The sequence below is a fragment of the Neofelis nebulosa genome, chromosome 17 (genome assembly GCF_028018385.1).
Source record: "Neofelis nebulosa isolate mNeoNeb1 chromosome 17, mNeoNeb1.pri, whole genome shotgun sequence".
Lineage (NCBI taxonomy): Eukaryota > Metazoa > Chordata > Mammalia > Carnivora > Felidae > Neofelis > Neofelis nebulosa.
The window spans coordinates 14671659-14698042 of NC_080798.1; the positions used below are offsets into that span (position 1 = coordinate 14671659).

General features: G+C 57.2%; 3 protein-coding genes across 3 annotated transcripts; 2 read left to right on the top strand and 1 right to left on the bottom strand.

Annotated features, from left to right (window-relative positions):
* The first annotated feature begins 296 nt into the window (after nt 1-296).
* Nucleotides 297-4226, top strand: CCNP (cyclin P). The gene is made up of 7 exons (XM_058708945.1): nt 297-353; nt 478-675; nt 1894-1983; nt 2061-2216; nt 2747-2905; nt 2982-3133; nt 4022-4226. Exons 1-7 carry the CDS (start codon nt 297-299, stop codon nt 4185-4187), a joined length of 978 nt encoding a protein of 325 aa, XP_058564928.1. The 3' UTR covers nt 4188-4226.
* Nucleotides 4227-6570: 2344 nt separating this feature from the next.
* On the top strand, nt 6571-8883 carry TTC9B (tetratricopeptide repeat domain 9B). Its single transcript, XM_058709770.1, has 3 exons — nt 6571-7037; nt 7586-7768; nt 8660-8883. Exons 1-3 carry the CDS (start codon nt 6623-6625, stop codon nt 8785-8787), a joined length of 726 nt encoding a protein of 241 aa, XP_058565753.1. The 5' UTR covers nt 6571-6622; the 3' UTR covers nt 8788-8883.
* A 180-nt stretch (nt 8884-9063) lies between these two features.
* Nucleotides 9064-25895, bottom strand: MAP3K10 (mitogen-activated protein kinase kinase kinase 10). Its single transcript, XM_058709751.1, has 10 exons — nt 24648-25895; nt 20696-20876; nt 17495-17643; nt 16867-17042; nt 15571-15817; nt 13882-13998; nt 11873-12044; nt 11658-11770; nt 10644-11297; nt 9064-9665 (listed from the first exon to the last, which is right to left on the bottom strand). Exons 1-10 carry the CDS (start codon nt 25327-25329, stop codon nt 9343-9345), a joined length of 2814 nt encoding a protein of 937 aa, XP_058565734.1. The 5' UTR covers nt 25330-25895; the 3' UTR covers nt 9064-9342.
* Between the last annotated feature and the right edge of the window lie 489 nt (nt 25896-26384).

Consider the following 26384-nt stretch of genomic DNA (forward strand, 5'->3'; position numbering starts at 1 on the left):
GGGGCAGGGTGGGATCTGACTTGGGCGTGCACCGGATCCCTTCTGGCTGAATGGGGGTGACAGACTACAGGGGATGGGGACCGGGGAGCAGCGAGGAGGTGGCTGCGCCAGCCCAGACTGACCACTTACACGTTTGGAAACAATCCCTACTTTGCAGCTGAGGAAAGGGAGGCTCGGAGGGGCTGTTCCCGATCACATAGTTAGTAGCAGGAAGAGGATTTGACTCCAGCTGCCTGACCTTAGGTTTGGAGGGGCGTTCGGTTTTGCCTCCGCACCTGCCCGGGTGCTCGGCACGCATGCGTGCAGGCACGTTTAAAGCGCCCGCCACAGGTCCTCAGCTCCAGCGGGAAGAGGTGGGCGCTGGGCTCAGATCTCGACGCCAGCCTGGAGGATGCTGGTGAGAGGCAGCAGTTAGGGTCCCCCCCCCCCCCGCCTGTCTCCGGGGCGCTGACTCCAGACCCCTCCTCTCTCCTGCAGAGTCCCGCTGCCTCGCTCGACCCCGAGCCTCCGAGCGTCCCGGTCCCTGACAGCATCCGCGAGGGCGCGAGCGTGTCTCCAGGACGCCAGGCGCGGCCCCCGGGGCCCTGCGTGCCGCCCGGGCTGGCGGAGGCGCTGAGCGCGCTGGGACTGGCGGGAGAGCGCGAGTACGCTGGGGACATCTTCGCCGAAGTCATGGTGAGCGCAGCAGAGGGGTGCGGGTTTGACGAGGCTCAGGCTGGCCCACCCCACGAGCCTTCCGGAACGCCCGGCTGCCTGCAGCCCCTCCTTTGCTAGTGCACAGCCCCTCCCGCTTGTCTCTGACATGTATTCGCTTACAAACACTTAGCGGTTTCTTACCAAACGTTTTTGAGCATATTCCCGGCCCTGGGGATGCTGTCATGAACAACATAGTCTGCTGTCATTGTGGACAGCCAAGCCGATGTAGGCAGTCATTGCAGAAAGGCCCCCGAGTCCAAAGTGCAGGCTCTGTAAGTCCGCAGATACCTGTGCAAGATAGGCACTGTCGGGAGAAACACCGCAGGGATGAATTTATTCAAGAAGCATCTTGTGAGTTCTCTCTCCCCAGCCAGGGACTCTTTTAGGAACTGAGATACAGCTGTGATCCAGAGAGAAATCCCTGCCCTTGTGGTGCCAGCAGCCTAGGGAGGCAAACAGACAAAACACACAAGAAAACACCAGGTTATCTCCAGACTGAAAATACCGAGAGGGAGTGCAATGGGTGTAGGGAGAATTCTGTGTAGGAAAGCTGAGCTGAGGTTTGAAGGGCTGAGGAATCGACAATGCAGGGAGCTGGGGAAGGATCGTGCAAATGCCCTGGGGTGGGAATGAGCTTGGCATAGTCTAGGGCGAGAGAAGGCTGAGGTAGCTGGAGTGTGGGTTGTGAGGGGAGACAAGGGAAGAGGTGGTGGTGTTGGCACTGGGGGGAGGGGGGCCAGAGGCGGGGGGGGGGGGCAGTGCCTGAGAGTCAGAAAGCAGTTAGGGTTTTCTCCTGAGGGTCCTGGCAGCCATGAAAGGGTTTTAAGCTGGGGAGTTCCTTGGCCAGTTTTGTATTTTAGAAAGACCCTTGGGGGGAGGATCTGAGAATGAGTGGAGGGCTGGTGACCACTAGTGGTCTGGAAACCCAGGGGTTGATGCTTAGGAGGACCCGTGGCCATGAGGGCTACAGACTGGAGAGGTGGATAGGGAGGCGTCCGGAACAAAGTCCAAGGCTCTAATGCGGACAAGGAATAGAGGCACATTTGGAGAAGACTGGAGGCCGGTTCCGGGGGTGGGCGGCGGGGCACTCACGCTTCCTCCAGTCGGTGCGAGGAGGCTGCTGCACTTAGGGCTGGAGCTCAGGCGAGAAGCCGAAGCACAGGTGTGGAGAGTGAGGCTGTCCCTGCCCAACCCCAGGTGTGCCACGCGCTGCCCCGGAGGGCCCTGCCCCGCGCTGTGACCCCGGAGATGCGCGCGCTGGTGGTGGACTGGCTGATCCAGGTGCACGTACGTATCCGGGAGGGGGCAGGGCTGGGCCGGCGTCGCAGCCTAGATCCCCGGTGGTCACTCACGCCCCTCCCCAGGAGTACCTGGGCCTGGCGGGGGACACGCTCTACCTGGCGGTGCACCTGCTCGATTCCTACCTGCGCGCCGGCAGAGTGCGCCTCCAGCGCCTGCAGCTGCTGGGCGTGGCCTGCCTGTTCGTGGCCTGCAAAATGGAGGAACGCGTGCTTCCCGAGGTACTTCCGGAGTGGGGCTTGGGAGGGTGGAAGCCTCTCTCGCCTCGTCGCAGATGAAACACCTAGCGTGTGCCGAGCTAGCGCTTTACTCACTCTTGGGATCCCAGCATATCTGTATGAGATCAGGGCTACCACGGTGTCCCTTTACCGGAGGAGACTGAGGCCCAGGGAAAGACTTTTTGCCCAAAACAGGTGGGACTTGGAGTCAGTCTTGAACAACAGTCGTTGTGGCCCTTGAGTAGTTCGAGCCGGTGCCTTATTAGAGCTGCCTGGTGAAGTAGAGAGGACTATTTCCGTTTTATAGACGAGGAAACGGAGTCTCAGAGCTTCAGTGATGTCCTTGTCACACAGTAAGACTCGAACCCAGGTCTGATTCTGAAGCCTGTGCTCTCCATGGCTTCCAGACCACAAATCAATGGCCCCACTTTACAGACTAGGAAATCGAGGTCCAGAACGGAGACTGAAGCGCTGCAGGGCAGGGGTCCAAGACTCCCCCACGTCTTCTCCCCACCCACCCCCCCACCCCGCAGTGTGCCTCCCTCTGCCTCCTGGGCGCTGGCTCCTTCTCGCGGGCCGAGCTCCTGCGCGCAGAGCGCCGCATCCTGAGCCGCTTGGATTTCCGGCTGCACCACCCGGGCCCGCTACTCTGCCTCGGGCTCCTCGCCGCGCTGGCCGGGAGCAGCCCCCAGGTGCGGGGCAAGGGGGGCAGGGGCGTGGCTTGTATGGGGGTAGGGGCGTGGCCTCATCTCCCCGGGGCTTTGGCAGGTGACGCTCTTTGCCACCTATTTTCTGGAGCTGTCTCTGCTGGAGGCCGAGGCAGCGGGATGGGAGCCGGGTCGGCGCGCAGCTGCGGCGCTGAGCCTGGCGCACCGCTTGCTCGACGGGGCGGGCTCAGGCCTGGAGCCGGCGCTTTACAGGTATGGCTCCAGGGACCTACATTCCTGGTCAGTCTTTATTTTTTTACTTAAAAAAAAATTTTTTTTTTAAATGTTTATTTTTGAGCGTGACAGAGACAGAATGCGAGTGGGTTGGGTCAGAGAGAGAGGGAGGCACAGAATCCGAAGCAGGCTCCGGGCTCCAGGCTCCAAGCTGCCAGCACAGACCCTGACGCGGGGCTCAAACTCACAAACTGACCTGATCATGACCTGAGCTGAAGTCGGACGCTCAGCCGACCGAGGCACCCAGGCGCCCCTTCCCGGTCACAGTCTTTACCGTCTCAGAGAATGAGAGACCTTGGAGCCAGGGGAGGGGGTGCACCCAGACTTGATTTTTCTGGATGTGAGAAAATGGTGTGCCTGTCTAGTCTGGGGGTGTCCGAGAATGAGGTGTTTGTCTAGATTTGGGGACTCTTAACCTTGCCCCAGGGTGGAAGATAGAGCATCTTCCTGGCCTCGGAAGATCCTAACTGCGTCCCAAGGTTGAGAATGAGAGGTTGGCCAACCTCGAGTCCCCCAGCTGCCCCTCTGGCAGCAAATGGGGTGTCCAGAGGGGTGCCCCCCCCACCTATTAACCATTTAACTGGATGCCAGGGTGAGTCCTCTTTTCGCCCAGCCCGTCCCTCTACCCCCCCCCCCCCCCCCGCCTCTTTTCGCCCAGCCCGTCCCTCCGGGGTAGAGCTGGATGTCTGTCCACCTTCAGCCCCCCTCCTGCTCTCCACTGGCCTCGTCCTGCGGGGGAGAATCGGGGGTCTGCTCGTCCTCGCCGCCCTCCAGGCCAATCTCCCGAGACCCCCTGATTGGTCCGAGGACAGGTCGTCTTCACCGCTGCCCCTGCCCCGCCTCAGTTTCTCCGTCTCCCCGCCGCAGCCCCGCGGAGCTGCGCCCGCTCGAGCCGTGCATGGCCCGCGCCGCGCTCCGAGGCCCCGCGCCCGGCCGCGCAGCCACCTTCCTCAAGTACGCGCGGCCCCAGCTCCAGGGCACCAGCCTCGCCGCCGCCCGCTTGCTCCGCCGCCCCCAGCCCGGGCCTCCCTGAGTCTGGACACCCCATCAAAAAAAGACTCTCCTTGTTTATCCTTCTCCCAGTTCAATAAAAGAGGTTTTTTTTTTTTTTTTTTTTTTTTTTTATTCTGAGCGCTCTCTGTCCTCGTTGGTCGAATTCCGACCCCTCTCTCGCTTTTGATTGGTCACTTTCCGGGCCTCTCATCTTTCTGATTGGATGTTCTTTACCAAGTCTCTTAATGGCGGCTGGGAGATACGAGGCGAATTCTGGACCTCTCCGCCAGGGGGCACTGGCGGCCTTCCGCAAGCGCGGCTCCGCGACCTAAAACTAGCATCCCAAGCGTAACCGCCTACTGGAGATAAATGGACAGAGACGCTGCAGTCTGAATGGCTCTTGGTCTCAAGCTGAGAAGAAACTGGGAGGGATGGGGACTGTGGGAAGCTGAGAACACCTGTCCCAGCCATAAGGAATGCTACCTCGATGTTGCCAGATTTTCAGATTTTGTTCAAGTGTAGCTGAACATCTACGGTTCCATAAGTATCTCTACGTTTATAAGTTAGCAACAAATTCACTATTTTTTAATGGTTGGACAAGCCCAACACATCAGATATAATATGCTGGCCTGTGAGAGTCATCAGTCTGGGGTAGTATGGGTCTTTGATAGCAAGTGTTCTATAAATAGGATCTGATTTACTTAACCCCTGAAATGCCACAGTGTCAATGGGTATATTTATAGCACTGGCCTCATAGAGGTGTGATGAGAATGTGAGTTAATAAGTACATAGAACTTTAGGACAGTGCCTGACGGTAGGTGTTATGGAAATTGTTAGCACTACATCCTAGCAGAACTGTGAGGAGATAGGTATGCTTGTCCCTTGTTTCCGCCGAGCCCCTGGCACCTAGCTATTTAGCAGGTGCTCAGAAAATATTTAAGTGCTGAGTTCAGGTTTGGACCTATAGGGTGGGACCTGCCATGTGGCCTCCAGAAAGAGGATGTGCTGTGGCAGGGTGAGGGGAGAGTGGGAAATATAAGCTTGGTGCTTGGAGCTGAGGCCCAAACCAGGGTCTTGCAGGTGTGGGGGAAGGTGGGAATATATACAGTACCCGAAATTATTCATTCACTCATTCATTCAACAACTCTACCTGGGTGCTGACTCGGGGCCAGGCTCTTGACTGAGCCAGCCAGGTGCCCCTGGGGCCAGGCTGTTAAGATCATACACCTCACAGTCTCATGGGTGATAAGAAACAGGGGTTGTTAATTGCCCATTCCTGTGCCAGGCCCTGCGCCAAGTGCTTTACCTACATAACATAATTCAGTCCGTACAACTACTCTGAAATACACTCACGTAGTATCCCCAGGTCACACAGGAGGAAGGCAGGGTGGAGGAGGATCAAGGAGCTTGGCCAAGGTCCCACCACCAAGTGAGCAGCTAAGGACAGTGGAAGATCAACCACCCCACTCACCTGTTCACCCTGTTTTTCTCTCAAAAGCCTCTCACATGCTTCCTTCTCTGTGTATTATTGTGCCGCTCACTCCGGGCTGTCCCTTGTCTGCTTTCCCACTGTGTCTCCTCCCCAGACAGTGAACTCAGGACAAGAAGCAGATCTCTTTGGTTCATAGAGTGATCCCCTCCTCCAGGAAGCCTTCACTCACCGCCTCAGTCTAGGGCAGGCACCTCCTCTGGACCCTGACAACCTGTTGTGTCTCCCCCATCCAGGGCTCGACCCCCTGCCTGTGTCTCCCTATCCCACCCTGGCCACTTTGTCTGAGCTTCCCAGGTGAGCCCACTCTAGGCTGTCACTGTCGGGTCACTAGTCTGTCTCCCCATGGACTAGGGGCTCAGAGAGAGTAGGGTCCAAGGCTCTCTCAGTAGCTGCTCTTTCCCGGCATCACCCAGACCAGAACTGGTCACAGAAAATATATCAGTGAGTATTTGTTGCATAGATGAACAAATGGGTTTCCAAGCTGCTATCATTGTCTTATGTTACTGACGAGGATATAGAGTCCCAGGTAATTTGGGTGATGTGTCCAAGTGCTACAACTAGTGAGGAAATAAGCAGGGCATTGACTCTGGGCAGCCTGAGTCCATAACCTGTGTTCTTATCCAAATGACTAGGAAATGACTAGGGGTCTGAAAACCAGCTTTCCAACGAGGTTGATATCTTCCTGCTCTTTCCCCAGGACTTGTCTTTTCCTTCTAGAAAGCTTTGGGAGCTTTGGGCATGGGGGAGGAGGGCAGGCAGGAGGGTGGGAGGTAAGGGGAGTGGGAACAAGGGAGAGGCCGGCTGAAGAACTAGGGCTGGGGCTGATTTGGAGGATAGAATGGGAAAGTCCTGAGGGGGTTCTCTAGACCCATAGGGGGCAGGCGGAGTCGACTGCCGGAGGTGCGGGGGCGGAGAAAGGGTGGGGACCGGCCCCGCGGGGGGCGATGCGGTAGCTGCAGCGGCGGCCGCAGGAGTTTCCCACAATGCAGCGCGGCGCGCTGTCCCCGGTGCTGATGCTCAGCGCTGCCCCGGAGCCTCCGCCGCGCCCGCCTCCCGCCCTCTCCCCGCCGGGCCCGGGCTCCCGCCATGGCTCGGCTCGGCCCAGCCCTGCCCCAGAGCCGTCGGGAGGCCTGGGCGCGGCGCTCGACAGCAGCCTGCGGGCCGCCGTGGCGTTCAAGGCGGAGGGCCAGCGCTGCTACCGAGAGAAGAAGTTCCGGGAAGCCATCGGCAAGTATCACCGGGCACTGCTGCAGCTGAAGGCGGCGCAGGGAGCCCGCCCTGGAGGTCTGCCCGCCCCCGCCCCCGGGCCCGCCAGCAGCCCGGGGCCAGCCCGCCTCAGCGAGGAGCAGCGGCGCCTGGTGGAGAACACGGAGGTGGAATGTTATGACTCTCTCACGGGTACGGGGCCGTCGGGGGACGCATACGGGAGAGGAGTAGGGAGTGACGGGCAATCATGAAGCCTTGAGCGGGGGACTGGAGGCTTGCATGAAACAGACCTGGGGTCTGTGAAGGGAGACCCCAGAATTTATCAAGGAGAGGGGTCGGGGACGTAGGGGAACACAGGGATGGAAGGGCTGGGAGGCAAGAAATGGGCTCTGGGCTGTCGCCTGCGAACCACAGATGAGAAAATCTTACCCTGGATTACCGATTCAAGGCCCCACCCCTCACCTGAGATTGTGTTTAGTACTCTCCCCTGCAGAAACTTCCCAGCTAATTGCCCGGGAGCGCTTGTCTGTTTTCGCGCCCTCTAGCGGCGGCGCAGAACGATTCTACCCCAATTGGTCAGAAGATTGGCGGCCCCGGTGGCCCGAGCAGTCCCTCAGGCCCGGCTCAGCCAAGGGAAAGGGCTGGGGCTTCCTGCAGCCTGAAGGCCAGGCTCCTAGCAGTCAGATGAGCTCTGGGGGCGCCGTCAGGCTCTGTGAGCACCGGTTCCGGTGTCCCCGCAGCCTGCCTGCTGCAGTCGGAGCTGGTGAACTACGAGCGGGTGCGCGAGTACTGTCTCAAGGTCCTGGAGAAGCAGCAGGGCAACTTCAAGGCCACCTACCGCGCTGGCATTGCCTTCTACCACCTGGGCGACTATGCACGCGCGCTGCGCTACCTGCAGGAGGCCCGCAGCCGGGAGCCCACAGGTGAGGGTGGACAAAGCAGGGAAAGGGGCTGGAGCAGAGGAAACAAGGGAACAAGGGAGGATCAGAGCCGAGCTGCTTCAAGGCAGTGCTGTGCCTCCTCCCCAGCATTCACCTCTCCATCCACCTACTCCTTACCCACCCACGCAGGCGCTCACCCCCCATTCACTCACCCATGTTCCTCTGACATCCACCCAACCACCTCCCATCCGTTCAGTCACTGACTCATCCTCAGCCTCCCACTCACCTACTCAGCCACTCCCTATCCACTCACCCCCCCCCCCCCCCCACTCATTCATTCGCTCACGAACCCAACTCACTCACCTCTTCACCCGGGCGCTTCACCCACCCGCTACTTGTTGAGCACTCGCAGGGAGGCAGACCCCAGGGTGGGCAATGACAAGACGTTTGCAGGGGCGGGGGTGGGAGGGGCAGGTTTGGCCCAGTTGGAGGCTTGTTGCTTGCCCTCTGGGACATCACAGGGTGCACGTGACTGTGTGGGGGGGGGGGGGGCGGTGCAGAGACAATAGTCTCCTATTGAGAGCCAATGAAAAGGGCACACAACAGGTACAGGACACAGGGCTGTGGGGGCAGAGGCAAGACTGGTTTTCCTGGTGAGAGGTTTAGAGAGAACAGGCTTCTTGCAGATGTTACGGGAGGCTGGCGGGGGCGGGGAGGGAGTACGACAGAAGTCTGTGAGCAGAGGCATTCCTGGCAGAGGGCACAGCAAAAGCAAAAGAAATGCCCCCGTTCTGCCTGTTGTGGCTGGGGTTTTGGGGTAAAGGCTTTGGCAACAGTAGCTGTGCTTGGGGGTGGGGGACACTGAAGGCTGGGGACCATGAGGTGCGAGCTGGCCCAGGACACCCAGATAATGCCGTGCCGCCTCCCCTGCAGACACCAATGTCCTGCGCTACATCCAGCTGACCCAGCTGAAGATGAACCGTCGCAGCCTCCAGCGGGAAGACAGTGGGGCCGGGGCTGGGGCCGGGGCGGGGCCAGGGAATCGGGATGTCATAGGCTAAGGCCAACCTGGGGGACTGTCGCTACCCCCACTCCCACCTCACCATGTAACTTCCCCTGACTCACGTGTTTGCTGGTAAAGCACTTGTCACTGGTGACTGTAGCCTCTGTGTGGTGTCTTGTGGGGACGGGGAGGCGGAGAGGGAATGTGCACCTGGGCTTCACCCCCTGGACCCCAGAAACCCAGAGGCTCAGGGAGGAAGTGTGGGATGGGGGGGATCCTAGTGGGGTGCCCCAGGACCAGGGCCTGGGCTGGGGAAAGACACAGCCAAGAGCGGTAGGGGGCAGGGGTTACCTTTAATGCTGCATTTTGTGCCGAATCCCTATGATGTGCCCTGTCCCTGAGTATCCCTGCCCACCCTCCCCCCTCACTGCAGGGTGGGCACAGGGCCCCACCCTCTGGGGTACAAAGGAATAAATTAAGTGACCCCCTCCCCCCTTCCCCAATAAATAGAGTATCCTGCCCAGGGCCTCCCCTGCCTTGTGGCGCAGCAGGCTGGGGCGGGGCCTGGGGCGCTACATTCATGGCTGCCCAGGCGGGCGGTGGGGGGCAGGCCTCAGCGGGAGCCGTGGGCCCCGCACAGCGGCACTGTGCTGTCCTGGCTCTGCCCCTCCATGTCCATGTCAAGCAGCGTGGGCTGCATGCCGGGGGGTCCAGGGCTCTCTGGGGTGTCCGGCCTGCTGGGAGGCGAGATGCTGAGTGTCCAGCCAAAGGAGACCAGTTTCCAGGGGTCCAGGCGGGGCCGGCTGGCAGCCGGCCGGGGTCTTGGGGCGAAGGTCAGGGTGGTAGGGCGGCCAGGGAACTCGGGGGGCCGGCGGTGGGTCGGGAACAAGGTCTGGGGGTCGGGCAGGCGGGGGAAGTCCAGGGGATCTCGAGGGCCTGGTAAGAGAGGATCAGATGAGGTCAACGGGGTGGGCCAGAGGATGGCATTTAAAAGCCAGGATCGTCACATGAGAATTGGGGTCTCTTCTCTGACATCTTTTGAGGTATCTGCTGCTCTTCTTGGGCCCACTTTCCAGGAGGGGTGGGACCTTCACCTAGGCCCCTACGACTCCGAACTGCTCACTCAAGTGGGTGCAACTCTGGGCATATTCCTTAACCTATCGGAGCCTGTTTCTTCATCATCCCTCTAGATACAGAAAGCCCTCATCCGTCTGAAGCCTCTTATGCATGTGGCACTGGGTGTGTGCGCACACGGAGACCTGAGGCATGACGCTATTTTCTGAATGGTGATGACAGCAGCTCACTGCATAGGTGAGGGTTAAATAAAACAACAAAGCACGTAGCACAGTGCCCGGTAGTAGTAGTTAACTCCCGTCCTAATCACCTTTGTCTTTGTTAACGAATTATAGAGGGACGCCTGGGTGGCTCAGTCCATTGAGCACCTAGCTCTTAATCTCGGCTCAGGTCATGATCTCAGTTTGTGAGCTGGAGCCCCAGACTGGGCTTTGTGCTGACAGCATGGAGGCTGCTTGGGATTTTCTCTCCCCTGTCTCTGCCCCTCCCCGGCTCAGGCTCTCTCTCTCTCTCTCTCAAAATAAACAAAAAAAATGTAGAGAGAACAGTGTCTAGCACATGAGTGTTACCCATAGTTGTTACTGTTGCCATTAATGCCACCCACCTGGCCCCTGGAGGCATTAGTTTGCCACCTCTCCTGCATTCCTGGGTCTCAATCACCTAGGGGCCCACGGTGCCTTTAGCAGTGAGGACCATGGGGACACAGACCCTTCCCCCCATGCTAAGCAAGAGGCCACCCTGACATCTAGGGCGTCGCTGCTGGGCTGGGACCTGGGACTTTGGTGGGGTTAGGGGAGAAGGGTCGGTTTTCTGCGCCCTGGGTGTGGGCGCCTCACTCACCAGGGCGGGGAGCCGCGGGCTCAGGCGCCCCCCGCTGCCCCAGCGCCCCATCAGACGGCGTCCGCCGGTGCCCGCGGCTCACTGCGCGCGCGGCCGTGACGTGGGTGGGCGTGAGAGACTGGCGGGGGTCTTTCTTGAAGCTCTCCAGCTCCAGGTCCACCAGGGGGTTGGTGCTGGGCGGGGAGGGCGGCGGGGAGGGCGCGGCCGGCGCGGCCTCGTCGCTGTCGGAGCGCAGCAGCGAACGCGTGGAGTTGCAGTCGGACACGGACGACAGCGACACCAGGGTGGCCGAGGGCGCCAGGCCCGGGCCGGGGGCCGCGTCGTCGCGGCGACCGGGCGAGCGCCCGGGCGGGCTGAGGCCCCGCGGGAAGCGGCCGGCGCGCGGGAAGAAGAGGCCGTCGAGCCAGCGCCTCTGCTCCTCGCCGTCGGCCGCGCGCGCCTCGGCCACGTCGGCGCCCAGGCCCACGGCGCCCAGCAGCGTGGCGCAGCCCAGCAGAGCCAGCTCGCAGCGCCGCCGGCCGCCGTGCCCGGGCCGGGAGAGGGGCGCGGGCGCCCCCGGGGAGGGCTCGGCCGGCAGCGGCACCGTGAGGTAGGACGGGGTGGTGTAGGGGGAGGGAGGCACGCTGCTGCCTCCGTCCGCCTCCGCGAACTCCTCTGCAAGTGGGAGAGGGCCGTCAATCGCCTCCAGGGCTGGCCTGGCCGCAGCCCCCGCCACCCCCGGAGACTTGGTGGGCAAGGGGCTACCCAGAAAGACCCTTCTGGCGTGAGGCCACCAAGTCCCATTAAACGTGGTTCTCAAATCATTCTCCTCCCAAAGCCTCTAGGAATGAGGCTGCACCCTGGGGCTGCCCTTCCCCCATTTTGGGAATGTTTCCTACCCACTGGTCCAGTGAAATCGGATTCCTCCTCCCAGTGCGGGGGAGGGGGGGGGGGATGGTCACCTCTTTGTCTTGAGTTCTGTTTCCCTCCGGATGCCCCTCCCTCTCCATTTTAAAGGCACCCTCACCCTCTTACCCATCTCATTGAGGCTGGCGAAGCCTGGGGCGATCGGTGTGTGTTTGGGGGATTTGCCCAGGTTGGGGGCACTGGATGACCACTGTTTGCTTCCTTCCCCCAGGGCCTTCAGCCTGCAGGGGGCGCCAGAGATAGGGGCGGTTGATGCAGGCCTTCTGGCTGCCTGGGCCTGGGGGCAACGTGCAGGGCCAGGGGTGGGCTCCCAGTGCCTATACCTCTCCTCCCCTCCAGCCCGCTCCTTCTGCAGGGTGGAGCTGGGGCCCCAGGTCCGGCCCTTCTTCTTGCCTCCAACCAGCTCTTCCTTCTTTGGGGGCCCGCTGCGGCCCCATGTCCCACTGCCACCACCGCTGCCACCACCGCTGCTGCCACCGCCATCCACGGGAGTCACTGGGCCAAGAAAAGCCACTTGGTTACTGGGTGTTGGACAGTCTGTCCCCACTGGGCTCCTCCCACTCACTCTCACATCCACTGTCCGCCAGAAGTCCAAGGGATCTTCAACCCTTCCCTTTTCTAAATCCTTCCATAGCTCCCTACTGCTGTCAGGACAAGGTCCTAGCTCCTCAGCCTGGCAGTAGAGGCTCTGCATGTACTTCCCTGCCTTCCCTCAGCCTTGTCTCCTGTCACTCCTCACAGCCAAGCCCATCAGCCATCTATTCATTCCCACATGTCTGCTGAGCACCTGCCATACGCCAAACCCCACGGGAGGTGCTGAGAAGACAGTAGTGGGCAAAGCTGACAAAACCCCCTGCTCTTGGGAGTTTACATTTTAGGGGTGAAGACAGATGACCAACAAGAATCATACTAGTGAGTAATTTGTGTAGGGAGTTGATAGGCGGTAAGTGCTGTAAGGGAGACGGAGCAGGAAAGGAGTCTGAGAGGTAGGAAAAGTCATGTTTGACAAGGAAGAATCTGAGCAAAGATGCGAAGGAGGTGAGGGGGTGAGTCAAGTGGATACAAGGGAGAAGAACATTTCAGGCAGAGGGAATAGCTTATGCCAAGGCCCTGTGGCTGGCCACGCCTAGAGTGTTTAGAGCAGCCAGGAGGCCTGTGGGGCTGGTGTGGAGGGAGGGAGAAAAGGAGGAGAGAGAGGAAATGGAGTCTGGGTATGCAGGCAGAGGGCAATGAGCGCCTTGGTTGGGACCCCATGTCTATCATTTCCCAGGTGGGTGTTTCCACACCTCCATGCCTTTGCACAGGCTGTTCCCTTCACCTGGAACTCTGTTCCTTTCAGTCCTTTTCCCAGCCTTGTTGCCAGTTTTCCCTTCAAGCCTCCAGCTCTGGAGGAGTTTGTTCCCTGGAGAGTCTACTGCTCTCATTTCCACACTTTGAAAGTACCCTGACATTAGTACTGTCAGCATATGGTCATTGTCTTTGTTGGTGTCCCCATGAGAATGACCTCTGGGGCCTGGTACAAACAGGGGTCCCAACAGAGGTGGGAAGGGGGTGATATGTGGGGCAAAGCCAGGGGTGACCGATGGGGCAGAACAGATTTGAGGGGATCAGCCTTGTATCCTGCCCATCAGCAAACCGGGCTGGCTGTGCCTCTGCCACGTAGCCCTGTCTCCCGGCCACAGCCCCAGTCCGGTCCGCTCCCCTTGTCTCCTGTCTTCCCCTATCGCTCCAGCCTCCCACAATCCACACCCTTCACAGCAGCCGGAGGGACAAGGTGCATTTTATCACATTACTGCCCGGCTCACGGCCCCTACCACATTTAGAATAAAATCCAGTTCAGGTTCCTTAGCGAGCCCGGTTCTCTAGGCCCAGCAAGATCTGGCCCCCTGCAACCTTGACCACAAACCCACTCCTCTCCCTGCCATTCACTCCAGTCCAATCGAGCTGGCCTCCCAGGACCATACACATGCCTTGCTTATTCCCACCCCTGGCCTTGGCCCTTGCTGTTCCCTCCTGCAGGGACACGCTTCTTTCGGATCTTGACCCTCCTCGCTCCTTCTTACCACCCGGGTCCCTGCTCAAACCCCAGCTCCTTACACAGGCCTTCCTGATGTAAAACAGCACCTCTCCTCTTTTATTTCCCTTCCCTGCTTTCCTTTGTAGAGCTTATCACTATAGTATATGTACCACTCTAGTGTCTGTTGACCCCTGATGAGAATGAGGGAGGGGACCCCGCCTGTCTTGTCCCTGTTGTTCCTCCAGCTCGGTGCCCAGTAAATGTTCACAGAACGTTGTGGACTACTGACTGGTCAGGGCCTTGGGAGATACTCACGGCGAATGGCCCTCAGCCGGGGGATGATGCTGGGGCTTGCAGGGGGGCTGGCCCCATCAGATCCTTTCCGCTTGTCCAGGGTTGGAGAGGCTTGGACTGTGATCTTATGCTCGAAGCCTGTGGAAAGAAAGAGACTTTCCTGAGCAAGATGCTCCGTGGGTAACCAGAGAAGTTCTATCCCTTTGTGGGATAGAAGGAATGCCAGAATGGAACGCCACTGTTTTCATTCCTTAAACGGGGGTTCGCAAACTATGGTCTCCAGAGCGGCGGCATCCACGTCAACTGCAAACCTCAGGGGCAGCACTCACTCTCAGGCCCTCTGAATCGGCAGCTCTGGGGTGAAGCACAGCCATGTAACCGTGATGAGCCCTCCAGAGACCTCGGGCGCACGCTTGAATTGGGGAGGAAGGATCCTAATGGCGTCCTTAATTAACTAAGGATTGACTACGGATCTAGGCCTAAGTGTCCAGCGTGGCAGCTATTAGCCACAAGTGGCCACTGCATCTGAGCCGCTGGAGAGTTTGAACCTATCTGTGTAGTCGCAATTAATCTAAATTTAAACTTAAAGATGGATCCTCAGTTCGGTTATTGAAAACATTTAAGCATGTTTGATGCAAATCTTGGGGATGTGAATCAACTGTTTTTCAACTATAAATTTCACGAAACCCAAATACAGGTCAAGTATTTTTGAGGAAAATTAAGCGTCTGGACCAAGGTACACTGTAATCATAACATATACGCTGGATTTCAAAGATTGGGTGTGAAAAAAAGAGGTTAAAATCTCTAACAATTTTTCTTGTATTGATACATGTGACACTGTAGCATTTTGGATATATCAGGCTAAATAAAATATATTGTTAAAGTCAATTTCACCTGTTTCTTTTCCATTTTTTCCCTTTTCCATTTTTTTTTTTTTAAGGTGGCTACTAGATTTAAAATTAGCCATGTGGCTTGCATTAGATATCTGTTGGCCAGTGCTGTGCTGGTCACTGCATGATGGCTTATAACATTACAAAGAGAGGGTTGAGCAGACATCATGTGTCTTATGATGGGTGAGCGGGGTCATGTTACCTAAGAAGCAATCTTTGGGGGTGGGGGAAGAGACCCAACCCGAACTTGAAACTGATTATGCCTTGAGACAAACCTATTGGGTTGATCCACATGAAACTTGTTTTGGTTTTGGTCAAAAAGGGCCGGACATCAGCAGTTTCACATAGTTTAACTTAATACCAGTTAATAGGAAATTTAGGGGACAAAGGACAAGGTAAGTCATACTGGGGAGACGCAAGCAGCAGCCTCCAGACTGTGGGAAGTGCTGCAGAATAAACGATGCAAGGGGAAAAAAGCTGATTAAAAGATTTAAAAAAACAGAAGACAAAATAACAATTTTTAAAAAGTAAGGACGTGAATGCCCTAAAAGTGAAAAGAAAGGTTATTCTTGGCGGGCAGCCGGGGGTTTGTGCTGGGAGGGAGCGCATGGCGGGGCATGTGGGGTGGCTGTGGGTTCTCTCTGCTTGGGTGGGGTGATTATACTAACTCAGTAAGCTAGACGGGTTTCTGGCCCCTTTCCACATGTGTGATACATTCAGCAATAGAAAAGTTTTCAAAAAAATAGGAGGAGGAGATAAACCCCGTGTTAGGAATGCTCCCAGCAGCCCCTGGGGGCCGCGTAAGGCGTGTGGGCGGTACCGGAGGGCAGGCTGATGTGGCTGCCGCCTTCCCGCAGCTTGAGCAGGCGGCTGCGCTTGAAGTTGCCCTTGCGTTTGCGGACCCTGGGCTTCTCCTGGCTCAGCTGGCACATGAGCAGGTGCAGCTCACGCTCCACGATGTCCATCTCGCGCTCGGCCAGCTCCTGCTCCCGCCGCCGCAGCTGCTCCTCCTGGAAGCGCTGCTCCTGGGCCGCCCGCAGCAGCTCCTCCTCACGGCTCCGGAGTTCCTGGAAAGAAGATGGGGCGAGGGCTCACCTGTCAGCCCCTTGGGGATGGACCTGGGGGCTACTGGGTCTGCTTGGGGCACAGCACAAGGACGTCCTGCTAAGGGGCAAATTGGGGGCACAACCCAACTCACTCTTCACCAGCCAAGCTGGGCGCCGGTGCTCCAGGCTGTATTAGCCCAAAGAAAGGGGTGGTTTTAGTTTTCACCTTTAAGTTTTTCACTCTTCAATTTGGAAAACTTCAAACATCCACAAAGCAGAGACAGAATAGTGCCCCCAATTCTCATCATTCCACCTAAACAACTCTTTTTACTTAGCAAACCTTTTTTCATGTATCTTCTTCCTTGTCTCCTCCCTCTCTCCCTCCCTCCCATTTTTGCTGTTGTGTTTTAAAACCAATCTCAGGGGTGCCTGGGTGGCTCAGTCAGTTAAGTGTCTGAATTTGGCTCAGGTCATGATCTCACAGTTCACAAGTTAGAGCCCGGCATCTGGCTCTGTGCAGACAGAGCTTGCTTCAGATTCTGTGTCTCCCTCTCTCTCTGTCCCTCCCTTGCTTGTACTCTGTCAAAAATAAATAAAACATTAAAAAAAATTTAGGGGTGCCTGGGTGGCTCAGTCAGTTAAGCATCTGACCCTTGATTTTGGCTTAGGCCATGATCTCACAGTTCGTGGGTTCAGGCCCTGTGTCAGGCTCCGTGCAGACAGTGCAGAGCCTGACAGTGTGGAACCTGCTTGGGATATGCTCTCTCTCCCTCTCTCTCTGCCCCTCCCCTGCGTGCTCTCTTTGCCTCAAATAAATAAACTTAAAAAATTAAAAAAAAAATTTAAACCAATCCCAGACATCAGGCAGTATCACTTGTAAGAGCATCAGTGCAGGGCGCCTTTTTCTTATTAATCTGCCAACAGGCCCCTTTCTTAATATGCAAAAAAGGCCCCTTTAGCCCTGCATGGACCCAAAGACTGGGGCTCAGGGGAAGGGACTCTGCCCCACCAAAGGCATCAGAAATGCAGGGGTCTTGCTCCATCCCTCCCACTGTGCCCCCTGCCTTCACCTTCTCTTTGGTCCGGAGGTCATCAAACATGTGCTGAATTTCCAGCTTCCAGTCTTCCTGCAGCGAGTGGAAGGACTCCAGTGGCATCTGGAATAGGGCTGACTGCTCGATGACTTCAAGCTGCTTCAAGATACTGCCGAAATCTGGCCGCCCATGGGGGTCTGGGTCCCAGCATTCTGGGGTGGGGGTGGGGGGGACAGTAGTGGGGGTGGAGAGGTCAGTGGCCATGCTCTAGGTCATCACCCTGCTTTGTGGAAGACAGGACTTCAGGGGACTGTGGACAAACAACTTCCATGGAACTGAGGGAAGGAATTCAAAGCCAAATTCCCGGCAACATTACAGTGAAACCTGGCTTCTGCTCCCTCACTTGTGGCAGAATCAAGGATCAGGGAAGAATCCCAGGGCCAGCGAATGCTAACAGGTGCCCTCAAGGGCTGTGGGCCTGGCTGGAACAACAGTTTGGGGGACACAGAGCCAACTGTAGGGGAGACAGTTTGTGGTCCAATGGTTGCAGCCCCTTCTCCCTCACTCCTGGGCCCACCGGTATGGATGGATGTGAAGGGGTGAGGTCTGGCCCGAGGGCCCCTGCCACCCAAGCTGAGCCTATCTCCACAGGGCCCTGGCTCACCCTCCAGTAGGCGGGCAAAGGGCTCGGGGCACGTGGAGGGGATGGGCAGCGTCAGCTTGTTCATAGCCACGCCATATGCCACGGCCAAGGCGTCGATTTCACGGTAGGGGACCTCACCCGTCAGCAGCTCCCAGAGCAGCACCCCGAAGCTGCAGGTGGGGAAGAGGGAGGGTGATGCCGCAGCCCACCCCCATGCTCACCTACACCCCATCCCTGCCTCCGGTCCCGTGGTGGGCCTCCCTCACCCCCACATCCGGCGCTGGTTGATGAGGCCACGAGAACATGATTGACCTCCGCTGGCTTGATCTCAAATAGATGTGGTGGGGTTGGCTGTCTGATGTCTTGCCTTTGCTCTCTCTTCCCTCACCCCTGTCTGAAAACTTTCAGTGTCTCACCTGTACCCCCTGGACAAAGCCACTTTTCTTAGCCCTGACCTTTGACGTCCCCTGCAGCTTTGCCTCTAAGCCCTCTTGCCCCCATACCAACCCCAGCTTCGCTGAACAAGTTGAACAAGCCCTAAGCCCTGTTCTTCCTAACCTCTGGCTTTGCACATGCTGTCTCCTTCATCAAGAACATCCTTCCCTGTGTGTAACTGTTCTTTCAGTCAAAACTCAGGTGTCCCCTCTTCCAGGGAGGCTTCCTTGATTCCACAGCCTCCAAAGCTAGATGAGAGACCCCCCTCCTCTATGTTCCCACAGAACCCTCAGCACTTACCTCTAAAAACAAGTTAACACTATTTAACATTTATAAAGCACTTACTCCAGGCCAGCACTGTGCTAGGCGCTCTCAGTAATCCTCACAACAGCCCTGTAAGGCAGAAGGTATTGGTATGACCCCCGTTTTAGCCGGGGGACAGGTGCAGGCACAGAGAGGTTAAACTGTCTGCCTAAATGTCACACAGCTAGTAAGCGGAGTGGTCTCAGTCCACACTTGGGCTCAGGCCTGCTTGATGCCCATGACGGTGTCCGTGATGGATACACAACACTGGAGCACGCACCACTGTGCTACGGTCACCTGCCGGTCCACCTTCTCCAGTAAACTGAACACCATTTTGTGCGGTGTCCAGCATGCAGTGAGTCCCCGAGCTCCCCCACATCCACGCATGCATTTGACATACAAATGTCTGCTGTGTGCCAGACACTATTCTGGGCACTGGACCAAGATGGACACCACCTCTGCTCTCCTACGGCTGACGGCCTCCCTGTCATTCTCAGTGCCAGCACTGGTGAATGTGAGCTGGGCATCTGCTGCCTGAAATCATTTCCCATCCTCCTTTGCAGCTAAGCATGCCCATATGGCGATGGTTCTGGCCAGTGGGGTGCAGGAGGACGTGTAATATGCAACTAACTTCCAGGAAGTTAAAGAGAGTCTTCGGAGTCCCGAAGTTTAGAAGTTTAGAGTCCTTAAGGAGAATTGGTGTCCTTTCCTCTTTTCCTGCCTGCTTGCTGTGATGTGGACATAAAAGCCAGAGCTCAAGCAGCCGTTTTGGATGATGAAGTGAGCTTTGGAATGGAGACCACACAAGGTGGAAGAAAATAATAATGGCTCTCAACTGGGGGTGGTGTGAACCCTCCACCTGACCTGTGTTGCTGGAAACCTGTGAGGATGTTTTGATCGTCACAAGGACCGGGGAGCGCTATGATGTTTGGTGGCTGGGAACCACATCCTAAAAAATACACGGCAGTACCACACAAGAAAGAATTACCTTGCTCTATGTCAGTGACGCCCCTGTTGAGGAACCCTGACATAGGACCCTGAATTCCTGTCACCGGGAGCACCACATCAGTCCTGGGCTTTACAGGAGAGCAGAAACTTCAGGCTTGTTTTTATTTGGGGATTTTCTGCTCCTTGCCACGGAGATATGGCTCTGTGCAGTTTGGTACCACAAATGAATGCCTAATGCAAAGCCAGTTAGAACCTTCCCCAAAGAGCTGCACTGCTCTAGTGGAGACTTCCTGTCTGATTTGTCTGCCCAGAAGCCATGACTTTGCTACTTGGTCCATCTGGAGCCTTAGCTGGGGACTGACCTGGGTTTGGCTCCCTCCCAGTAGAAGGCCCCAGGCTGAAGAGTATCTGCTGTCGCCATCAAGTCTCACTGGTGATGGCAACAGCCTCCTCGCGGGCCTCCTGCCCCCACTCCTGTCCCCCACAATCCATTCTGCATCCTACAGCCGAGGGAGCCTTGCAATGCTAAACCAGATTGTGCCATTCATAAATGCTCCTAATGGCTTTCTGCTGCACTTAGAATAAAGCCTGGCGTCCGGTCCCTCATCTGCGGGGTCCCCCGCTCTCTCTCCTATGTCATTTTCTACCACCTTCCTCCTTGCCTCCTCTGCTCCAGTCACCTGGCCTCACGGCTGTGTCTGGAATAGACCAAGCTCGTTCTCACGTCAGAACTGCCTTTGTGGGCACTGTCCCCTCTGCCTGGGAAGCTTCTTCCCCCAAACTTTGCATGGGTGGCTCCTTCTTATCATCATCCAAAACTCAGCTCAAGTGTCATTTCTCAGAAAAGCCTTCCCTAACATCATCCTCCAGCCCTCAGAGTGCTTTCGATTTACCTCCTGGCTCTTAATACTATCTCATACTTTGTTCTGGTGGATTAACTCTTTATCTTTGGAAAATTATTTTACAACTTTTTAACTTAAAACCAGCTCCCCCCCCACCCAGCTTCTTGTGTATTTGTTTATTTGTTTACTATTCCTCTGGGCAGGAAATGTGTCTAGATTTTTTTTACTGCGGTATCCCTAGCACCCAGTGCTGATGGATGGATGGATGGATGGATGGATGGATGGATGGATGGATGGATAGCTGGATGAATGGATGGATAGATGGATGGATGGATGGCTGGAAGGAAGGAAAGAAGGAAGGAAGCAAGGAAGCAAGGAAGGAAGGATGAAAGGATGCCTCCAAAGCCTCAATTTCCTATTGACAAATGGGGTGGTGTACTGGATGGTGTCTGAGGGGCCCTTGGTGTTGACATCCTATTTCTATATCTTCGTAATTTTCCACTCGAATCCAAGTCCTTCTCAGCTGCCACTTCAGCAAGCAGACACCTGCTTTGGTGCTTTGATGGTCTGACCTTGCCAGGGAGCCTCTCTGTCAGGCCTGGATCCTAGCTTCTGCAGGAGACTGTCCCTCCCACTCTGAAACACCCTCCTCCCCTCCCCCATTTCCGGGATTCCCCAGCCCCACCATCAGCACCTCCAGACATCACTGCTTTTGGAGAAGAGGGAGAGACGGATAACCTCCGGAGCCATCCAGGCATAAGTCCCTGCAGCGCTCATCTTCGTGGTCTTGTGCCACTCGCGGGCGAGGCCAAAGTCCGTGATCTTGAGCACCGTGTCTGCGAGGTTGTGGTTCTCGATGGCCTCCAGAATAAGAACTGTGGGGCAGGAAAAAAGATGGGTCACCCCAACCTTCTGGGCTGCAGACCTGAGTGTCCTGCCCGCCTGCCTCAGCTGAAACCTCCTACTTGTTCTCTCCCTCTAACCATGAGTAACCATGAGTTACCCCCCTCTGCAGCAGGTCCTTTCCTGGTCTGGAATATCATGGATGCTTCCATGCCAGTCGGATCCCTGCCCCAAGCTCCCATGAAGGAGGAGGAGCTTCCTCTGGGTCTACCTCCCTCCTGATTCTAACCTGGGCTCTGGGGAGCTCTGTGAAATGTGGGTAGCCAAAGCCCAAAGCCTTGGTTCTCCTTTGTTCAGGCCTTGAATTCTTGGCCACCGGTGAGGTGGGCACTAGACTCTGAGCAGAAGGGATGAACGTGGTTCTCCTTTGCCTTCGTCACCCCCTGTGGCAGACTGCATTCAGGGCCCCAGATCTACCCCTGTCTGCATCACCTTCTTCACCACCTGACTCTGCACTCCTTTCCACGGAAGGGGAAGAGTCTATTTCCTCCTCCTTTACCTTGGGTTGGCCCTAGGACTTGATTTGGTCAACAGAACAAGGCAGAAGTGACAGAATGCCATTTCCAAGCCTAGGCCTTAAGAGGCCTCACCTATCTGCCTGCCATCACCACGAGACCATGCCTCGGCCAGCCTGCTGGTCCAAGGTAGATGGGAGGTACTTGGAGTAAAGTCTTCCCTGCTGAGGCCCGCCTAAGTCAGCTCACGCTCCAGCAGGCCCATGTGTGTGTGAGCAGCAATAAATGACATCAAGTTTTAAGACCCTGAGTTTTGGGGGTGGTTTGCTACGCAGCATTACTGTGACAAAGTCTGACGGCTATATCCCCCAAGCATCTTGAATGGTTCCAACTTGCTGTCTAGGGCTATTACTAACAACAATGATAATCATGGCTGGTGTTTATCAGCGGCCTATGATATGGCAGGCACTGTGCTAGGCCTTTACATGGATTATCTAGAAAGCAACCCATTTTATCGACTGGCAGACTGAGGCTCAAAGAGATGAAGTCCCTTGGCCAAGAGTGTATAGCTAGAAAACTGTGGGGCAAAGGCCTGACCTACATCTGTCATTAGAGCCCAATCTCTTAACTGCTATGATATTCGACCAGCATGTATCAAACAGGCCCCAGAGTGTACAGGCCTGCCTGGGTATGAATCCCAGCTCTGCCACTTATCAGCTGCATAACCTTGTATGATTTATTCTTCTTAACGCTAGGATTTCTCCTCTGTTAAGTGGGGATGGTAATAGTATTTACCTTATAGGGTTGTAGTAAGGTGAAGCACCAGTAGGCCCTTTAAAAACGTTAGCTATTATTATTAGTGTGTGATATGGCCATAGTTGGCCTTTACTTCTACCCCCAGATCTTTGACCATTCCTGGTGACTTCTCCTGTCATAACAACAGTGAGCTAATTCTACTATCATCAAAGCCCAGAAGCCTCCCTCGACTCTCTAGCATGTGACTCCATGCTTCCCTTCTTGGGTCCCCACCTCTTCTGTTGGTAGGGTGACCCTGTGACAGACGGAACACACTACGGTCTTACATTTCATTTCTGCATCATCCCTTGCTTAAAATCTTCTGATGGCTTCCACTACGTAAAAAACAAAACAAAACCAAACCCCAAATCCTCATCATGGCCCCCAAGGTCATCATGATCTGGGCCCTGCCTACCTTTCTGACCTCATCTCCTACCCCTCCCTCGTTCCTCCTCTTCCAACCCCTCTGGTCTCCTGGCTGTTTCGCCCGCAAGGCATGCTCATTTCCACCTCAGGACCTTTGCTCTGCCCAGACCTTTGCAAGGCTGGGTTCTCTTTGTTCAGGTCCCTGCTCCAGTATTGCCTTCCCTGACCATCTGATTCAAAGAGCTCCTTCTGCCTGTTTTATTTTCTTCAGAGCCCCCTGAGCTTATCTGGAAATTTTATCTACCTACCTACCCACCTACCTACCTACCTACCTACCTACCTACCTAATATCAGTCATCTACTTCTGTTTACTAGACCATAACTTCTACGTGGGGAGATCTTGCCTGGTTCACTTCTGTAATCCCAGCGCTTAAGATAGGGCCTAGTATATTTAATTTTGCTTCAGAATTATCGGTTGAATGAACCAATGTACGAGCGACACCAGACGAGGGGCTCCTAGGGAAAGATGAATGGAGGAAGCTGTGCCGTGGAGGCCCTGTGATCTGTCCTGGGCATGGACTTGTCCCATTGACTGAGCAGGAAGCCCTGGCCTAAGGAGCCCCAACAACGCCACATCCAGGTGGCACTGGCTACAGGAAAACCTAGAGGCCTGGGGGCATGTCCTTACACCCCACCTTCAGGCTGTGAATCAGAGGGGTGAGGAAAGGCCAGGAAGGCACCCCAGCCTTCAAGGGGAGCATGCTGGTGGTCCTGCCTCTATTTGCCCAGCATGTCAGAGGAGTCTGAGCATCAGGGAGGCAGGAACCATCTGTGTCTGTCTTTGCTCAATTCCCTGGCCCCGCCACAGGGCTTGGCACACCTTGAGCACCTGGCAGCTCGGTTGGTGTACAAGTGTGAGGCCTGGAAGGTAAGGAAGACCACTCCCTCTGTTCTAGGGGCTCGCAGTGGTCGTGGCTCTGCATAGCAACAACATTGCAGAAATAGCGGGATGGATTCAAACACATTTCAGGGTGTGGAACTGACAGGAATCAGAAGAGATGTGGGAGTCCAAATGTGAGAACAAAGGGGAAATCCTCACATTTCCAGGGAGGGCAGGGAACATGCTGGCCTCATTCACTGTTGATCCCTCTCCTTAGCACATGACTTGGCCCAGCAAACACCAAATGAAAAATGAAAGAATAGATGCGTGCAGAAATGAAAGGGAGTGAGATGGGGTAGAGGAAGCTTGGGAGAGCCAGGAAGGTAGGATTCTTCCCCCGCTATATCCTTAGGACGCAGGACTGGGTGTGGCACACAACAGGCGCTCCCGAAATGGGTGAGGCCACTGCGGTCTTGGTCCCTGTTGGGCTCCTGTTAATAGGTGCTCAACTAATACGTGCTGACATCATGAGAAGCTCCTTGATCTAGAGGTGGGTCCTGGGGAGCTTTCTCTTCCTGCTGGCTCCAGTCCCCATTCGACCAACCAATCAAGTTTTGAGAGCCTGTGATAAGCCAGGCAGCCTGGAAGCTTTTACATAAGGCACATCCCTTTCCCTCCTCCCTCACTCTGGCTGGGGCAGAGGCCTGAGAGGACTCCAGGAAGTGGTTCTCAACCCCGAGGAGACACTTGCCAATGTCTGGAGACAAGTTTTGGTCTTTGGTGGAGAATGTTAATGGCATCTACCAGCTAGAAGCCACGGATGCTGCTAAACAACCCACAAGAGAACTGCCTCCTACAATCATCCAGCCCCAAATGTAAATAGTGCCAAGGTTGAGAAACTCTGACTCCAGGCTAGATTCTTTCGGTCTCTGCCCGGTGGACCCTGGCATCATGGCTGGACAGTGAGTGCCATGAGGGCAGGCCCTGTGCTGTCCATGCTAGGAGTTCGGGGCCTGTCACAGTGTTCATGGATACATACTTATTAAGCTACTGTGACTCTTAGCCTGGGAGACAGGCGGTCCTTCAACCTTTCCAAGCCTCCTTTTCCTCCCTCACTTGGCCCGGAAGGTATACCGCTGTCCCTTCTTGCCCTAGGCAATATCTTCTGGTGTCCCCATTTCCCACCACCTAGGCTTGACCTCCTAAGATTCGGTGGAAGCAAGTTTTGGGGGGAGGACACCACTTACTGTTGATGGACTTGAGGTCCCGGTGGATGATGGGCACAGGGGCATCATTGTGTAGGTAGTTCATGCCCCGGGCCACCTGCACAGCCCAGTTGACCAGCACATGAGGGGGCACCCGGCGGCCCGCCAGCACCCTGCTCAGTGCGCCCCCCCTGGCATACTCCATCACCAGGCAGAGGTGTGGGGGGCTGAGGCAGGCACCTCTGAGGGCAATGATGTTGGGGTGCTTCAGGGCTCCGAAGAGCCTGGCCTCCTGGCGCACCTGCTCTGCTGTCACTGCCGGGTCCCGCTCAGGGTCCAGCCGGGCGGCCTTGACAGCCACCTCCTCGCCGCGCCATAGGGCCCGGTAGACCTTGCCAAAGCCCCCTACACCGATGATCTCTTCTAGCTGCAGCTCGTGGAAGGGGATCTCCTGGGGCAGCTGGAGGCCCGCGGGCGCGGCGGGTGCGCCAGGGGCTACGTAGTTGCTGGGGAAAACGCCCACACGGCCGCTGGGTAGCTGCCCGGTCCACCAGCCCTCGTCGCCCGACACCGCACAGTCCTGGGAAAGCACCTGGACGCGGTCGCCCCTCCGCAGGGTCAGCTCCTCATCGCCCGCCGCCTCGTAGTCGAACACCGCGGTCCAGACGGGCCCCGTGGGGGTCGTGCCCCACTCCTTGGCCGTCCCCCCCTCCTCCTCCTCCATGGGGGAGGGGCCGGGGGCTGCGGGAGGCCGCTTCACACAGGCTGCCCGCGGGATGCAGAGGGCGGGCCCCGGCGGCCAGGATGGGGGGCAGTCCCTGCGGGTTCTAGGGGGCTCCTGGAGGCCATGGCTGGGGGCGGGGGCCCTCCACAGGAGCAAGAAAAAGCCTCCTTAAAAGGGCAGGGTCGTCCCCTCTGATTCAGCTGCCCAGGCGGGGCGGGGTGCGGATAGGGTGGCGGGTTCACCTGTCTCCCCCAAATGTCAGGGCGCTAAGAGGGCCTGGCCGCGCGGCTCCCCAATTCCTGCCGGGGCCCGCCGGTGGGGGACGAGGGTGAGGGAAGCAGGCAGCCCCCTTCCCCACGCCTCTCACCCCGCGCAGCTCCACCGGCGGCCCCCGGCTCCGCATCCCGGGCCACGACCGCCGGGCGGGGTGGGGGTGGCGGGGCCCCGGGGGCGCCCGCCCCGGGATGGGGTGGCGCGCCCCTCGGCCTTCTCACGCGCGGGGCGGCCGGGCTGCCCCCATCCTCAGCACCTGCCTCCCGGTCGGCCCCAGCCCTGCCCCCGCCCGCGCCGCTTCCCGGGGCCGCCGGCGGTGCCTGAGTGACGTGCTCGCCGCCGCCGCCGCCGCCGCCGCCGCCGCCGCCGCCGCCGCCGCGGTGCCGCCTGGGAGTTGTAGTCTCCGGCTGCGCGGCCTCGAGGCTGTTCCCCTAGCTTCCAGAGCCCCGCTGCCAGTCTCGGGCCGCAGTGGGGACCCCACGAGGCCGAAGGAATCCTCCCGAGGAGATAAGCTTGGCCTCGGACCCTCCCTGGGACTCGGTGGGCCAGATGCCGGGAGGAGGGAAGGAGGCGGGGGCCAAGCGCTCCTCACAGACCCTACGGGTCCGCGGCTCAAGATGGGGTTGACGGTGGAGGACCGGCTTCGCAAAGCGAAATAGAGGAGCTGCGTGAGTGGTGGTTACTGGCTCCAGCCTCTAACGCGGCTGGAGCCCGGTCCCCTTGGCTGCCCGTCCCCTCGGGCCCCGACCCGAGGTGCACGCCGGGAAATGTAGTCCGTTCCG

What these genes read in the sequence shown, in the direction of transcription:
- CCNP (XM_058708945.1), top strand. Translation starts at nt 297, where the DNA reads ATGCGTGCAGGCACGTTTAAAGCGCCCGCCACAGGTCCTCAGCTCCAG. An exon ending in ACATCTTCGCCGAAGTCATG is followed by an intron (nt 676 to 1,893) that starts GTGAGCGCAGCA and finishes GCCCAACCCCAG; the next exon opens with GTGTGCCACGCGCTGCCCCG. An exon ending in CTGGAGCCGGCGCTTTACAG is followed by an intron (nt 3,134 to 4,021) that starts GTATGGCTCCAG and finishes TCCCCGCCGCAG; the next exon opens with CCCCGCGGAGCTGCGCCCGC.
- TTC9B (XM_058709770.1), top strand. Translation starts at nt 6,623, where the DNA reads ATGCAGCGCGGCGCGCTGTCCCCGGTGCTGATGCTCAGCGCTGCCCCG. An exon ending in ATGTTATGACTCTCTCACGG is followed by an intron (nt 7,038 to 7,585) that starts GTACGGGGCCGT and finishes GTGTCCCCGCAG; the next exon opens with CCTGCCTGCTGCAGTCGGAG. An exon ending in CCGCAGCCGGGAGCCCACAG is followed by an intron (nt 7,769 to 8,659) that starts GTGAGGGTGGAC and finishes CCTCCCCTGCAG; the next exon opens with ACACCAATGTCCTGCGCTAC.
- MAP3K10 (XM_058709751.1), bottom strand. Translation starts at nt 25,329, where the DNA reads ATGGAGGAGGAGGAGGGGGGGACGGCCAAGGAGTGGGGCACGACCCCC. An exon ending in CCACATCAGCCTGCCCTCCG is followed by an intron (nt 13,999 to 15,570) that starts GTACCGCCCACA and finishes TTCTTTCCACAG; the next exon opens with GCTTCGAGCATAAGATCACA. An exon ending in CCGGCTGAGGGCCATTCGCC is followed by an intron (nt 12,045 to 13,881) that starts GTGAGTATCTCC and finishes TTCTTGGCCCAG; the next exon opens with TGACTCCCGTGGATGGCGGT.